The following is a 15,910-nucleotide window of genomic DNA, read 5'->3' on the forward strand; positions in this document are numbered from 1 at the left end:
CTTGGTCCAGCAGGCATTCCAAGGGACTCTGTTTTGCCTTCCAAGTCCAGGCACCACCACCACCCCCGGGAGTCTAGTTTATATCAGTTGTTCTCAAACTTGGGAATTAAAATCCCATGCAGGGCTTCTTAAAACACTGACTGCCAACCCTAACCCCTAGAGCATCGGTGACGGCAGGGCTTGGGTCGGGCCTGGGAATCTGCATACTTAACAAGTTCTCAGGAGATCACATCTTGAGAACTGCTAAGTCCAGCTCTGATGAACTGAGTCCCTCTAAATTCATACGTTGAAGCCCTAATCTGCAATGTGACAAAAGGGCCTTAAAGAACAGGTAATTAAGATTAAATAAAGTCATAAGGGTGGGGCTCTCACCCAGTATCACCGGGGCCATTATTAGATGAGGACGGGACACCAGGGCTACACGTGCACGCTGAAAAAGGCTATGTGAGGACACAGTGGGAAGTCAACGGGAAGCTAAAGCTGCCGACACCTTGGTCTTAAGACACGTAGCCTCCAAAAACAACTGTGAGAAAATTAATTTCTGTGGTTTAAGTTCATGATCCTTTGTTACAGTAACTTCCTCTAAGAGACTGGCTTTACCCACAATGCCTACCGCCATGTCCTACTTACTAGGACACCATCTAGCTGAGGCCTGGTGGGTAAGACAGGAACAGTCACTCAACCCAAGAGGGATATTCCCAGCAGAGATGACTGCACTCCCCAAAGGTCCCAGCAAGTAAAGCGAGACCAGAGCCAGGACCCGGGACAAGGGACTAAGGGCCAGAACACAGCCAATGCCTGCAGCTCCAAAGAACACATTTTATAACCAGATATGCCCAAACTGAGAATGTGTTCTAACTACCAGTTTAGGGATTTGAGTCTCTAGACGTCTGTGTAAATATGGGGAAAAAAACCCCAAAGATTTCTTTAATATTCAAAGTAGCAAGCATAGATTCTCAGAATACTAACGTTAAAGGAAGGCAGGCCAGAACTGAGATATGCAAGGGACAAAAACATTTCAATTTGCTGTGCTTCTTCTACAAGTGCAAAAAAAATTTTAGTCTGCTGTTATAAAAACCTGCCACCTAAAATTAGGAAGTAAACTCAAACATACATAAACGGAAATGAGGAATGTCTTAGCTGGCTGGGTCTAACTTACCTGGATAAACACGATGGCTTGTTGTGGATAATAAACAGAAGCAGCCAGTCCCATGAAAGCAGGTGGATACACCAACTTCTTTATTTTTGAACCTATTAAATGAAAGGTTGTAGATGTCATCAAAGGTGTCATTATCTGTTCCATAATAATTTACCTTGTACTTCTAATAATCAGTAAGACTCTGTTGGTCTCGAAGGACAGAGAACATACCTAATCACATCACGCGCAGCACAAAGAACCACCACATTCTCATAGCTTTGAGATACAATGCACGCAACTCACCCGCAGTGTGCAATGCAGTGGCTCCTAGAGGTGTGCAACTCTCACCACAGTCCATGTTAGAACACCGTAATCACCTCAGGAAAGAAACCCACACCCCGGGGGCTGGAGCCATAGTAGAGTGGGTAGGGTTCTTACCTTGCACTCGGCTGACCCAAGTTCGAATCCCAACACCCCATATGGTTCCCCAAGCCCACCAGGAGGGATCCCTGAGCACCGAGTCAGAATTAAGCCCTAAGCACCACTGGGTGTGGTTCCAAAACAAAACAAAGCAAGCCGTACCCATTAGCAGTCACCCCTAATTTTCTCATCACCTCAAGCTTAGGGAACCACTAAGCTCCCTTCTATCTCTAGAGATGTGCCTCCTCCAGACGCCCCATATAAATGGAATTATGCACCATGTGATCCTTTGTGACTGGCTTCTTTTCTTAAAAAGACCCACCATTTCCAAAGGAGCAGGGGGAAAGACTGCTCTGAAATGAATCTCACACACTATTTTTGTTTCTAAGACTTGCATTCCTTTACAGGAAAATGGCTTCCTATTTAAATACTATACTCAAGTATTCTTCTGCTAATACCATGCTAAATAGTAAAATGAACAGACGATATAGACGACAGGCGACAAGGAAATATGTGTGGAGGAGCTATGGACACAAGAAATGTCAACCAGGGGCTGGAGCAATAGTACAGCGGGTAGGGCATTTGCCTTGCGTGTGGCTATCCCGGGTTCGATTGCCATATGGTCCCCGAGCACCGCCAGGAGTAATTATTGAGTGCAGAGCCAGGAGTAACCCCCGTGTATCGCCAGGTATGACCCAAAAAGCCAAAAAAAAAAGGGAATGTCAACCAGTTGTCAGAGAATGGAGAGGGACAGAAGCCAAGTTCCCAGGAGGGGCTTTAGGAGAGTCCCCAGGAAGGCAGCCACTGTGGAGGCTGGGAAGGCAAGGTTGGGTGAAGACAGGAGGACAGGTACACATCCTGAGCACGAAACAGGTGACCCCGTCCTTCCCCTTTGTCATCTTATAATAAAAATGCCTGTGGCCAAGCAGTCTCTGAGACAACTTTTTGTTTGTTTTGGGGGTACTCCAAGTAGTACTCAGGACTTACTCCTGGCTCTGAGATCAAGGATCACTCCTAATGGGGCTCGAAGAACCAGAGGGGTGCTGGGGATCGAAGCCAGGTTGTCACATGTAAAGCAATCACCATCACTATACCATCATTCCAGTCCTGCACTAGGGCGAATTTTTAAAGGGAGGGAAATATCTCTCAACCAGTGCCACAGATTTTCTGCTGAGAACCCAGACAGCTAGTGTGTGTGCATGTGTGTGGTATGTGTGTTTGGGGGAGGTACACGTACACGTGTGTATGTGCGCTAGAGCCAAAGGCTAGAGCCCCTTCACATGTGCAGGTACCACCCAGCATAAGGTCAGTCCCCTCTGGCTCACCCTAAGGGAGAATCTGCTTGTCAGCAAGTCCCATCTAGACATAAAACGTTCTTACTAGCGTTCAATGGCCTCCTTCTTAAACATGACTGGACACCCAAGGTTTAGCAATTACCTTTATTTTCACCGGATCTAAAACACTTGGGAATGGTCATTTGAGAAAAGCCTGCTTCATAAAAGAGAAGATCAAGACAAGCAAGAAGACAGAAATGACCCCACAGGAAACAGAAGAGACTTAAACACAAAATGAAACCTATTATTAAGTTTCATTGAAAACACTAAAGAAGCTACTGTATTAAAGGAGAAAAATAATTTTATGTGGGTCATGGATATAGATCAGCAATTGAGGAGGGAGGGAGAGAGGAGAGGGAGAGAGGAAGTGAGAGAATGATAGAGAGAGAGAATTCTATGATAAAGAAACATTTGAAGGGGCCAGAAAGGTAGTACAGTGGACAGGGTGCTGACCTGACCTGGGTTGATCCCTGGTATCACACACGATTCCCCAAGCACCTCCAAGAGATACCCTAAGCACAGAGTAGGAGAAAAACCCTGAGTGCTGCCAGGTGTAGCCCAAAAGTTACTCCCAAAAAAATGGAGAATAAAGAGCACTCAGAAATGACAAAGTTAAAAAGAGAAAATCAGAACAAAATAATCAAGAAAGTATGCTTAGTTGATTTTTTTAAAGTAAAAATGTTTTATTTAGGATATATGAAATGAAAGAAAGAAGCGAGAACCCCATGGAGTAAAAGAAAGGAATTACCCCGAGGTGGGATGTGGGCAATTCCAGAGCCGAATGAGCCAGTATGGTTAGCTTAAACACAACTGCTAATTAAAGAGTGGAGGAAGGAAGACAAATAAGAGAAAAATTTCAAAGAAATACAAAACAGCTTCCTCCTACAGTGGAAAGCTGCAAGCCCCCGAATGCACAAACAAGGAATGAGAAACACCTGAATGTATTCAGAGCGCCATGAAAACTCACAACACTGAAGACTGACGCCATACCCAAACCCGACAGCAAACATGATACAAAGTTGTTGAGCTGAGAGTAAATTCCACAAGTTCTCAACACAAGGGGAAAGTTTCCCTCCTTTTTTCTTTATTATCTTTTTATTGTAGCTATCTGAGAAGATGGATGTTAGCAGAACTGACTGTGATAACCTTTTAACAATATATGCAAATCAAATCAACATGCTGTGTACTGCAAACTTATACAGTGATGGATGTCAATTACCTCTCTCAGTCAAAAGGAGGGTGAAAAAAGAGATGATCTTTAAAGATTCCAGGAAAAAGATGTCAATTCGGAAGGAAGAAGCATGCAAAGCGGCTGCTAATTCACATCTTTAACACTGGTTGCTGCAATCACAGTCTTGTGTTTATGGAAAACAAACTCTATAACCAAGCAAACTATCACCTTCTGTGAAGGAAAACAGAAATTTTGACACTTATTAAGAATTGCTGGGCCCGCTAGGGATGGGAGATGCAGGCTGAAAATAGACTACAGACCGAACATGATGGCCACTTAATACCTCAACACCCAAAAGGAATGAGAGAGCAAAAGAGAATGCCCTGCCACAGAGGCGGGGTGGGGTTTAGGAGACAGGGTGGGGGTGGTGGGAGGGATGCTGGGACTATTGGTGGTGGAAAATGGGCACTGGTGGAGGGATGGGCACTGGATCATTGTATAACTGAAATGCAAGCATGAAAGTTTGTAAGTGTAATTTTATCTCATGGTGATTCACTAACAAAAAAATTTTTTTAAAAAGGAGTTGCAAAGTTTCCCACCACAATAGGCTTTTATTTTTTAAAAAGTGACTTAAAAACAAAAAATAGGGGGTGCAGATAGAGTATAGCATGCTTGCCTTGCATGCAGCCAAACCAGATTTAAACCCCAGCAGCACATAGGGTCCCTTGAACTCCGCCCAGATGTGATCCCTGAGCACAGAGCCAGGAGTATGTCCTAAGCTCAGCCAGGTGTGGTCCAATAACAAAAAAAAAGAGAACCAAAAGATAATTTAAAATGCTAGTAGTGCAGGGGCCAGGGAGCTGATACAGAAGATAAGGCGCTTGCCTTGCATGCGGCTGACCAAGTTCAATCCCTGATACCCCATATGGTCTCCTGAATCCACCAGAAATGACATCGGAGTATGCCTTGAGGACAGCTGGGTGTGGCCCCCAAATACCAACAAAAATAGCTAGTGCACGTGCTTTCCGTACAGACGGCCTGGGCTCCATCCCCTACGGGTAGCACATGGTCCCCCAAGTCCCACACTGTGTGGCCTCCTCCCAGTACTGAGCTGGGAGTGACTCCTGAGCACCATCAGCTGTGGTCTTGAAGCCAACAAAAGAAAAAAGTGGCTTATATATGTAGTTCAACAACATGGCGCAGCAAACTAAGATGGTGACATGAAACCTGGCGAATGGAGCGCCAGCCCAGAGAGCCATATCCTGAGAAATAGCTGTGACCAGTCTCAATCTCTATCCTGGGAGAGGGTAGAGAGCCCTGGGGAAAGGGGCAGCAATGGAATAGCGAGCAAGATGAACTGGGTAGAAACCTGAGCGAGGTTAAGAAAACTGGCAGAGGGCAAGAGCAGAGGATGCATGGAAAAAGTGACCCTAGGGGCTGGAGCAATAGTGCAGCGGGTAGGGCGTTTGCCTTGCACACAGCCGACCTGGGTTCAATTCCCAGCATCCCATATGGTCCCCTGAGCACTGCCAGGAGTGATTCCTGAGTGCAGAGCCAGGAGTAACCCCTGAGCATCGCCAGGTGTGACCCAAAAAGCCAAAAAAAAAAAAAAGTAAAAAGTGACCCTAAAAACAAACTCCACTGAAGCATAGGGGTTTTGACATGTGACTGTGTAGACAGCAGGAACAGTGTATGTGACCAGCAATATTGTAACTGCAGTTCATTGGCCTAAACATTAAGGAGCCAAATCCCAAAAACTGAAACTGGAGTTACAGAAGACAAATGTCAACAACCTAGACTAAAAAAAATTTTCCCACTTTGTCCTAATGCCTTGATGAGAGGATGTGCTTATTATAGAAACGTCTGTAACATCCTTGGGATCCCAACTGTACTCTCGCAAGTTTAAGTACCTCGGGAGTTCACACAGGTGAGAATAGCAGCAAACTTGTGAGCTGGTCATCTTCCACTCTAGGGAAAACTGATAAGCAGCAGCTATTGTGTCTCCCGTTCCAAGTGGTTCACACAGTGATCTGGTACCCCAGCAGTAGTAAGTGCAATCCTCCAACGTCACCCTATCTCCATGTCTCAAGAAGCCAGTGATGTGGGCTCTTAACTATTAATACTGCCAGAAGGGGACCACCAGAAGCTAACAACAGTGTATGACAAACACCTGCTACCCCTGAGTGGAATGCTGGGACACTTCCTGGAGGATCAGCCACTCTCTTCCCTGGGGTCCTCTGAGCACCACCACAGTCATAGCCACCCTCATCAACACAGGAAGCACTTAAGGAAATGAGCAATTAGCAGACTAAAGGAAATCCATCCCAGCCAGGGAAATGCCCCAGGGGCTAGAGCACATGCTTTGCCTGCAAGAGCCAACACAGCAGCACGGTCTTCCAAACACTGCCCGGTACTCCCCCACCCAAAAACACATCTATAACATGATTCAGCAGTCCCACTTCTGGATATATACTGTAAAGCTACAAAAAGGTATCTGGAAAAGATGCCTGTGCTCTCATGTTCACTGCAGCATTACTCACAATAGTCAAGATACAGAAATAACCTACGTGCCCATGAACAGAAGAATGGATAAAGGAACTGTATCTCTATATAATGGAGCTTTAGTCAACTCTTAAAAAGGACTTCCTGGCATTTGCAAAGACATGAATAAACCTGGCAGACAACACGCTAAGTGAAATAATGTAGGCAGAGAATGAAAAAAACATCAAAAAGTGAATTCTTTAAAAAGGTACAAGATCTCACTGATATGTAATTTTAAAAATCCAAGTTTATAGAAGCAAAAAAGTTAAACAGCGGTTATCACGGGTGCAGAGGTGGGGGAAATAGAAATATGCTGGTCTAAGAGTTAAAATGGTCTAATGTAATGACAAGTGGATTTAAAGTTATTAACATTGTATTAGATACAGGAAATTCACCACTAATGTAATGAAATTTCCTAGGTCTAATGTAATGACAAGCTGATTTAAAGTTACTAACATTGTAGTAGATACAGGAAATTTTCCACGTAGATTTCAGATGCTCTCAATTTTACAAAAGAAGGTAAATAAGTGAGATGATTGTTAATTCACTCTGCTCTCAAAATCATTCCGCTATGTATATCAAATCACTTGTCACTCTTCTTAGCTGTGTACAAGTCACACTGAGAAAAAACCTACCTCAAGAGACCCTAAGAGCCCACCCCGCTGCCACACCTCTTGCTCCGTGACCTGCAAACTCCCGCTATGGCTCACTTCAGTCTTTTTATGCTAGTGGCCACGAGGGAAGACATGCTGAATATGTGAACATGAGTGTATGTGCACGTGGCTGTGTACTTCGTTTGTTTGTTTTCTGGGCCACACCCTGTAGAACTCAGGGATCACTCCTGGCTCTGCAGTCAGAAATTACTCCTGACAGGTTCGGGGGACTCTAAGGGGTGCTGGGAATTGAAGCCAGGCCGGCCATGAGCAAGGCAAGCGCCCTACCCACTGTATTATGGTCTGGCCTGTGTGTGTACTTTAAAAATATATGAAGGTTTTCAATCATTCTTAATAATATCAAGCGCTTCCGGGACAAGAAAAATGGGAATAAATAAACCAAAACAAAAGGACTCCCAGCAGTAGTGTCCTCCTGGAGCAGTTTGGCCCAGGAGAGCCTGGCCCCAGCTCTCCTCAGATAGTTATCCGTGTGTGTGTGTGTATTTGGGAGAGAGAGAGAGAGAGAGAGAGAGAGAGAGAGAGAGAGAGAGAGCGTGTATGTGTGTATTTGGGAGATCCAACACTCAACCAGGCAGGAACCTACGCACCCATGCATGCACACGCAGCACAGCACAGGGAGCTTTCTTTAGGGCTGCAAGCCATAGCCAGGTTGTAATCTTGAAGAGAGAGGGGGCACTTATCTCTCTGATTATACGATAGGAATGCTTTTCAGGATTTTTTTTCAGAAGCAAGAGAAAAGAAGTTCGGGGCAAATAACTATTAGCAAGTTAGATGAGCTCTCCGTTAATTCTTCCATATTCTTCAGTGAGTTGATCAAGTAAATGTATATATAAAGGATAACTAATTTCCTTAAACCTAGAATACACAGTTTCTTTTACAATTTCTATATATGCTTAAAATCAAATATACTGGAAAAAACAAGCACATCGATTCCATGTTAAAAAGACAACTTTCAGGGGCCAAAGAGATAGTGTAGCAGGTAAGAGGCTCCTCGCCCAGGCCCACGAGGCGTGATCTCTGAGTGCAGAGCTAAGAGTAAACTCTAAGCACAGCTGGCTGTAGTCAAAATCAAAACATAAGACCATATTCACAAACACAGCTACAAGAACAAATGAAATCTTGCAGTTTGCTGCAACTAGGAGAGAACTGAATTTATGTAAGCAAAGTAAGTCAGAGGGAGATGTACAAACATCAGAAGTCTCACTCATCAAAGGTAGATAAAGAAACAAAACAAGGAACAGACAACATTGCATGATGACAAACCCTTGGCCGTGGATTATAAAACTAAGATTACCACGTAGTGGAAGGCAAGGGGACTTGGGGAGGGAAGAAGAGGTGGACTAAAAGTTATATAGGGATATTGGTGGAGTGTCTTAGGCACTTTGATGATGTTAAAACTGCAGTAATTTTGCATATAAAAATCATAAATATCAATATTACTATAACCGTGTTGCTTAAACAGTAATGAAAGTTAAAAAACTGTCACAACCATTGACCAGTCCTCCTAGTACTATTTCCCTGGCCTTTGATATTAATCTTCTACAATTTTTATATACTACAAATGAATGCAGTCACTCTATATCTGTTGTTCTCCTTCTGACTCATTTTACTCAGCATGATACTCTCCATATGTGGGGCGAGATTAGGTAAGACAGAAAAGGGGACCAGTATGACAATAATAGTTGGAAATGATCGCACTGGACAAGAACTGAGTGTTAAAAGTAGGTAAAAGGATACACATGATAACCTTCCAGTATCTGTATTGCAAACTACGATGCCCAAAAAGACAGTGGGGGAGGGAAATGCCTGCCATAGAGGCAGGTTGGGCAGGTGGGTGGGGTGATGGGAAGGAAACTGGGGACACTGGTGCTGGGAAATGTACACTGGTGGAGAGATGGGTGTTGGAATACTATGACTGAAACCTAATCATGAACAGCTTTGTAAGGGGCTATCTCACAGTGATTCAATAAAAAAAAATCTATGAACCAATTCATTGTAAAAACTGATAAATAACAAGAACTATAAGTATATCTGTATATATATATACAACATGATATAACCTTATGAATTGATCATTTAGAAAAAAATTGTACCTACCTCTAGTAAAAAGGAGTCCAACAAAGCCAGCGAATCCAATAACACCCAGTCTTGGAAAAAATCCAGGTGGTGAATTCTGGAGAAAGTCATAGCTCTCTGCAATAGAATTATACCAGGTAACAATTCCGTAAACTGCTCATTAAAAGACAAAACAAGGACTAGGAGATGGCACAGCATCAAAGGCACACTCCAGGCATATGCCCAACCCAGGTCCAATTTCCAGTACAACATGGTTCCCCAAGTAACATACAACTGGGTTGAGTCCCTGGAGGTCCCCATAACTGCCTAGATGGTCCTGAACCAACAGCCCAGATAAGCAAGAATCACTACTGGGGCCCCCAGACATCCTGAGTATCAGCGAGGAGCCCCCACAACTAACCTTATAATGCAATGGGTATACACAGTACCAAATGCTTTTCAAATAATGTACTTTTTGCTTTCTGCCAATATGCATCCTTTTAGCATATTCTTTGTTTTTTGTTTTCTTTTGCTTTTTGAGTCACAGCTGGCAATGCACAGGGGTTCCTGGCTCTGCACTCAGGAATTACTCTTGGCGGTGCTCAGGGGACCATATGGGATGCTGGGAATCGAACCCGGGTAGGCTGTGTGCAAGGCAAACGCCCTACCTGCTGTGCTATCTCTCCAGCCCCGTAGCATATTCTTTTTACGCAATATATAAACGCAATTCACAAAGCAGGTTTCTAAAATTTTCAAACACTTTAGGACTGGCAATTCCTGAAGGTAACAGATCTGAATCAAGCATCCACATGGGCAGAAACAGAAATAGAGAGATCACTTACTACCTAAACTCTTACTACCCAAACACAAAAACAACGGATTTGGGGCCAGGAAGATGGCTCCAGTGGCAAAGCACATGTCTGGTATGGGCAAGGCCCCGGGTCTGGTCTCCTGCGAGGTCCTCCAAGCACCACCAGGTCTGGCATCTCTGTCTCCCCTTCTTGACAAAACCAGAAAAAATGTTAATAAACCTGACACTTTCTGAAGCTTTACTGCTGTCCTCCAAAACCAGGCACCAAATGCATTAGATAGGGCAGTGGGGGTGGCGGAGAGCCTGTGCGCTTGAAGACTGACATTTATGCCCCGTGTGGCTTATTTGGTACCTAACCCTACGGCACCTTGTGTTTAGTTGTTCAGGTATACTTTGTCTCCTCAAGGAGAGGGAATCTTGCTCTCAAGGGTAGGGAATCTTGCTTTGCACACGACCAACCCAGGTTGGATCCCCAGCAGCCGACATGGTCCCCTGAATACCACCAGAAGAAATTCCTGAGAGCAGAGCCAGAAGTGACCTTTGAGCACAGCTGGGTATTACCCAATACCCTCCCAAACAAAACAAAACAAAACAAACAACAAAGAGAATACAACTCCTTCATGGTGGACTGCTTCTTAGGCTGTTATTTTCCCTCAGTCCAGAGATAACATAAGAGTGGATGCTCATCTAGCAGGTACTTATCAAAAATGCTATTAAGGGGCCAGAGCTATAGTAAACTGGGCAGGGTACTTGGTTGGCAAGGGGCGGTCCTGGGTTCAATCCCTGGTACCCCATACTATCCCCTGAGCATGTCTAGGAGAGATCCCTGAGCACAGAGCCAAGAGTAAGCCCTGAGCACCACTGGGTATGACCCCCCCGCACACCAAAAATAGAAAACAGGAGCTGATGGATACTGACTGAACTGACAAATGGACTGCAATGAGGCATGTGCCTCTCTCAACCTCAATCAAGTTTAGTACACCCCGCTTCTTTTCTCGGCACAGACAACACTGAATCACCTTTGAAGTATCGATCAGGCTTTAGCCACTGTGTAGAGCACTGCCCAAGTCCTGTCCCATGTTCTGATGTGGCTAACTCCCTTCCTCCGGCATTCAGCTCTGTTTTACTTGGATTAATAAAGCTTTAAGGATTCATTCAAAGCCTTCCCTGACTTTCCATGTTCCCAGTCTCTATAAAATCATTCTCCTTTCTCTGTACCTTCAACAGTGGTCTGGAAGAGTCCCCGAATTTGCACTAGTGTTGAATAATTTATTATCCACACCTCAGTGCTTGACCACTGTCATAATCATTGATGCTTGGCACGATGCTGATTTAACAAATGTACATGAAACTGAACTAGCTGGAATATTCAGTAATTCTCTCCCACAGATAATACCAGACATATGCCAGTTTTCCCTTTTCCTGGGTTCTTTGGGAGATGTGATCATTTTAAATACTGCCTTAGGGCACATGCTATTGGCACTAATACCTGCCTGGTTATTTTGCCTTAACCTAGATTTTACTTTCCATCCTCTTGTCTAGGTCATTTGAGGCAACTTCCTACTCTCCTTTACTTTAGGCTGTCAACATGGGGCTTTTGATTCTAAGCATCTACTGCACACAAAGCAGCAGTTATGACATCCAGATGTTCTGGGTGAGTTGCACCAAAGCGGGTAGATGAAACATTAAAGAACAGGAAAGAAGCCCAACATCTACTAACATGCTATGGCTGAGAGCTGAAAAATGGACTGCTTTGGCAAGCAAGACGACTCCTTAATTTGGGGGAGGGGGTGGCACCTAAACAGTGCTCAGGGGGTCTCAGGAGTCTTACCCAGTGATACTCAGCCAACCATGAAAGATGACTCAATGTTCAGGTTTGGCAATATGATACTGCTTGGGCCCAGCAGTGCCAGGAACTAGAGGGCCATGGGCCACACTCAGCAGTGCTCAGCGGTCATGCAGCGCTAGGTAGCAAACTCAGGTAAGGCATGCACCCCTGACCCTGGAGATGTCTCCCTGGCCCCTAAGAATGGAAGTCACGGATGGATACATTTGGGCAGGCGAAGGTTTGGGCCACACCTGGTGGCGCTCAGGGGCTATTCTTGGCCCTGTGCTCACGAATGACCCCTGGAAGTGCGAGACAACTTTAGTCACACATGTACAAATAAATGATCAGTTCTTTAAACTCCAAATTAAAAAAAAATTAAGGTAAGAAAGAACCTGGTTGTCAGGAGTATTAGAAAATTACACATACTAATATTTTAAAAGCACTGAAGATTACTACCTGGTACATACTAAGTACTAAGTAGGTATTTACAAAATAAATAAAATTTAGATGTCACTTGTTAACTTACATGCATAACTAAAAAGAACTGGCTGTTTATATATATGAAAAATGTATCTGGTTGCCTCAAGGGTATCAGTACTCTATAATAATCATCAAAGGGACTTAATACCAGAATTCCAAAACCGGGCGGCCGCTTTCGCGAGCGTGCAACATCATATGCTCTTTGTTACCAACAATAGAAAACATACAATCTAATGATGCCATTCTGACAGGTCTGACTATTGGAGGGAAAACTCCAAATAATGATAGTGAGTTTTCTGTCGAAAATTGAATGTAATCAAAGTAAGGAAAGAGTAAAGTGAAAATCATCTGCCACACAGGCAGAGGGGGAGTGGGGGGGTGTGCTGGGGTTTTTGGTGGTGGAACATATGCACTGAAGGGATGGGTGTCTGAGCATAGTATGACTGAGACTCGATCCTAAAAGCCCCCTTACTGTTCTCACTGTGACTCAATTAAAAAATAAATTAAAAAAACATTAGAAAAAAAAATAATCGTCAAAGGGAAAGAAAACAGGCTGGGAATCTGGGAATGTGGCTCAGCTGGAGAGACTTGTGTGGGGCCCTGTATTCAATCCTCAAGCATGAAAAAACTCATATTCATTTTAGCCCATCATGGAAACAAGCATTTATATAAACATGATGCCAACTTGCCAAGATAAAAACAAGGGGGATAATATATGGCCAATGTCCGCCGCCATTCTGTCTTCCGGCAAAGGTCTGTGACGCTCCCTCGACTCGCCCTTCCGGACCCACCCTGCTCCGCGGCCCTGAGCACCCCGCGCTTTGACCGCTGCCCGGTTGTGGGAAAGGGGCGTGGCATAATTGGCGGGGGCGTGGCCTAAGAAAAGTGGGCGTGGCCTCATCACCAGCGGCAGATAGTTTCCTCAACATCCTATCCAAGACTAACATCCTAGCTATTCGCAAGCAGTAGCACAATAAAACACAAGACTTCACATAAGAATTGAAGGAAACATCTCAGTAGGAGACCAGGTTCTACAAACGCCAAGTAAAAAGGCAACCACTATTAACTGAGCCTATAAACAATCCTTTTTCGCAACAAAAGGAAACAGGGATACTCATCTTCAAGGGCCCTCTTTCATACCACAACAACAACAACATGAAGAAACAGCGAAAATCCCCAGTGCAAGCAGAAGACGATCAAAGGAGTCCGGAAACCTCAAGGGGCGTTTCCTACAAACTTGACCTCTCTGATAAAGAATTCAGAGTTGAAATCCTCAACATGTTCAATGAACTCAATGCAAAGATAGACAACTTCAAGGAAGACCTGGCAGAAACAATACAACAGACAGCCAACAAAATACGGGAAGAAATGAGAGCAGAAATAAAAAACCTTCAAAAAGAAATGAAGGATTCGGTACATGAAATCAAAAACTCTCTGGCTGCCCTCAACAATAGGATGACTGCAGCCGAAGACAGAATCAGTATGCTTGAAGATGAGCTGCAAGAGGCCTACAGGCAACAACAAACCATGGCAAGAGACCTCAAAATAGCTCTAGCCAGAATCAGAGTCCTAGGGGATGATTTCAAGAGGAACAACATTAGAATCATTGGACTACCAGAACCACAGGGAACCAACCCCAACGAATATATGGCCAATGTCTAGTAGGTCACTAGTTTCTCACTGAAATAAGCCAGAACACAGACCATGAACCCTCTTTGAGTCATGTGACAAGTGGATTAAAAAACGGTTAGGTCGATCAATAAAAGCCGAGAGAAAAATGGTAAGAAAATCACTAATTCTGCAGTAAGATCTTTCCTAGGCACCTGAGTCCAGTTCCTCCCTGCCTCTAATCTTCCATACAATGTATGAATTGCTGAGCAAGTGAATTACCCTGACTCTGAAAACCTACTCATGACTTTCTGTGTGATTTAGGGATATTACACCTAGAAATAAAACTGGAGATTGGGCATTCCCAGTGGAGCTCAGGAGAACATGTGGTGCTGGGGATCAAATCTGAGGCTCTGGCAAATGAAACATGAGCTCCAGAACTCTGAGCTGTCTCCCAGGCTGCATGCCTGGAAATAATTCCTTTTTTTTCTGCAGTGCCAGGGACCAAACCCCGGTCCTCACATGCAAAATTTTCACTCTAACACTGAGTCATATTTCCAGCCCCTGAAACAAATTTTGTTATTATTTTTCTTTTGGGGTCACACCCAGCGATGTTCAGGGGTTACTCCTGGCTCTGCCCTCAGGAATAACTCCTGGCAGTGCTCGGGGGACCATATGGGATGCCAGGGATCGAACTCAGCCCGGGCAAGTGCAAGGCATGTGCCTTTCCCGCTGTCCTGGCCCCATGAAACAAATTTAAAGGAAAGATATCCAGTATCACTTCAATTGCTAGCCCAATAATCCTAATAATCTTGAAAAGATGTACCTGACTGTTAAGGGACACTAGTGCCCTGAAATTGATGAAAACAATGGATTCATTCCAGAAGAATCCACACAGCTCTAAAATGCTACATACAAATTTAAGGAAGTCACAGATTTCCTTCTGAAACCTGTGCAGGGAGCCCTGGTTAGAGTTTAGTGTTAAAAAAAAAAAACTGATCAAGCCTTAATTAAAAAATCAACTTACCAGTGGTTAAGAAGGTGATTGCCTTGCATGTGGCCAACCCCAGTTTGATCCCCAGAACTTTATGGTCCCTCAGGTCACAATTCCAGTAGTGACTCCTGAGCACAAAGCTGGGAGTAACCACCCCACCTACTCCGGGTACCACTGTCTGTGACCCAAACCATTCTACCCCCCAAATCAACTTACCAAACCCCAATTGAATGAGTGTTTCCATCTTGGGCTTAGTCTGGCTATACATTTCCTACAAAGGTGACAAGAAAATGAATGAGTTGAATTTGCTAATTAGAAAGTAATAATATATAGGTGACCCTTGAATAGCACTGGTTGAACTGTGCAGGTCCACTTACAGGCAGATTTTTGTGAAAAAAAGCAGTATAACTGTAAGTATGTTTTCTCTGATTTTCTGTAGAACAGTTATATCTAGCCTATTTAATTTAAAAATAAAGTTTGCCCTATCGTATACAAATCTGTGATAACTGTTTACATTATCAGCAGGGCTTTTGGTCAACACAGGCTATTTGTGGTTAAGTTTGTGGTGCATAAAAAGCTACACACTCAAGTTCTACACAGGGGGTCAGTGCACCAACCTTTGTGTTTCTGAAGGCTTAACTATTTGTCTTTACTGAATAAAAAATCGAGTTATTCAAATTTTCTGTAGTATAGGTACTAGGTGTGCATATGCATAATTCTACATTGTTATTTATATTAACTGCCAAAAGTTTCCATTAGTACACTGAGTTATATAGTTCATCAGGGCAATAACTGTAACCCATATTAATTTTAAGCTAACAGCTATAATTTCTTTAATAATATGACATAATAAAAA

At 43.8% G+C, this 15,910-nt stretch overlaps 1 protein-coding gene across 4 annotated transcripts in view; it reads right to left on the minus strand.

Annotated features, from left to right (window-relative positions):
* Positions 1-15,910, minus strand: part of APOO (apolipoprotein O) — a 68,507-nt gene that overhangs the window by 22,503 nt on the left and 30,094 nt on the right. For all 4 annotated transcript variants that reach the window (XM_055122904.1, XM_055122905.1, XM_055122906.1 and 1 more), the window contains 3 exons: positions 15,271-15,325; positions 9,376-9,471; positions 1,160-1,251 (listed from right to left, as the gene is read on the minus strand). In XM_055122904.1, coding sequence (XP_054978879.1) covers positions 1,160-1,251; positions 9,376-9,471; positions 15,271-15,325 — 243 coding nt within the window. The remainder of the gene's footprint in view (positions 1-1,159; positions 1,252-9,375; positions 9,472-15,270; positions 15,326-15,910) is intronic.

The sequence above is a fragment of the Sorex araneus genome, chromosome X (assembly GCF_027595985.1).
Source record: "Sorex araneus isolate mSorAra2 chromosome X, mSorAra2.pri, whole genome shotgun sequence".
In the NCBI taxonomy this organism is placed as follows: domain Eukaryota; kingdom Metazoa; phylum Chordata; class Mammalia; order Eulipotyphla; family Soricidae; genus Sorex; species Sorex araneus.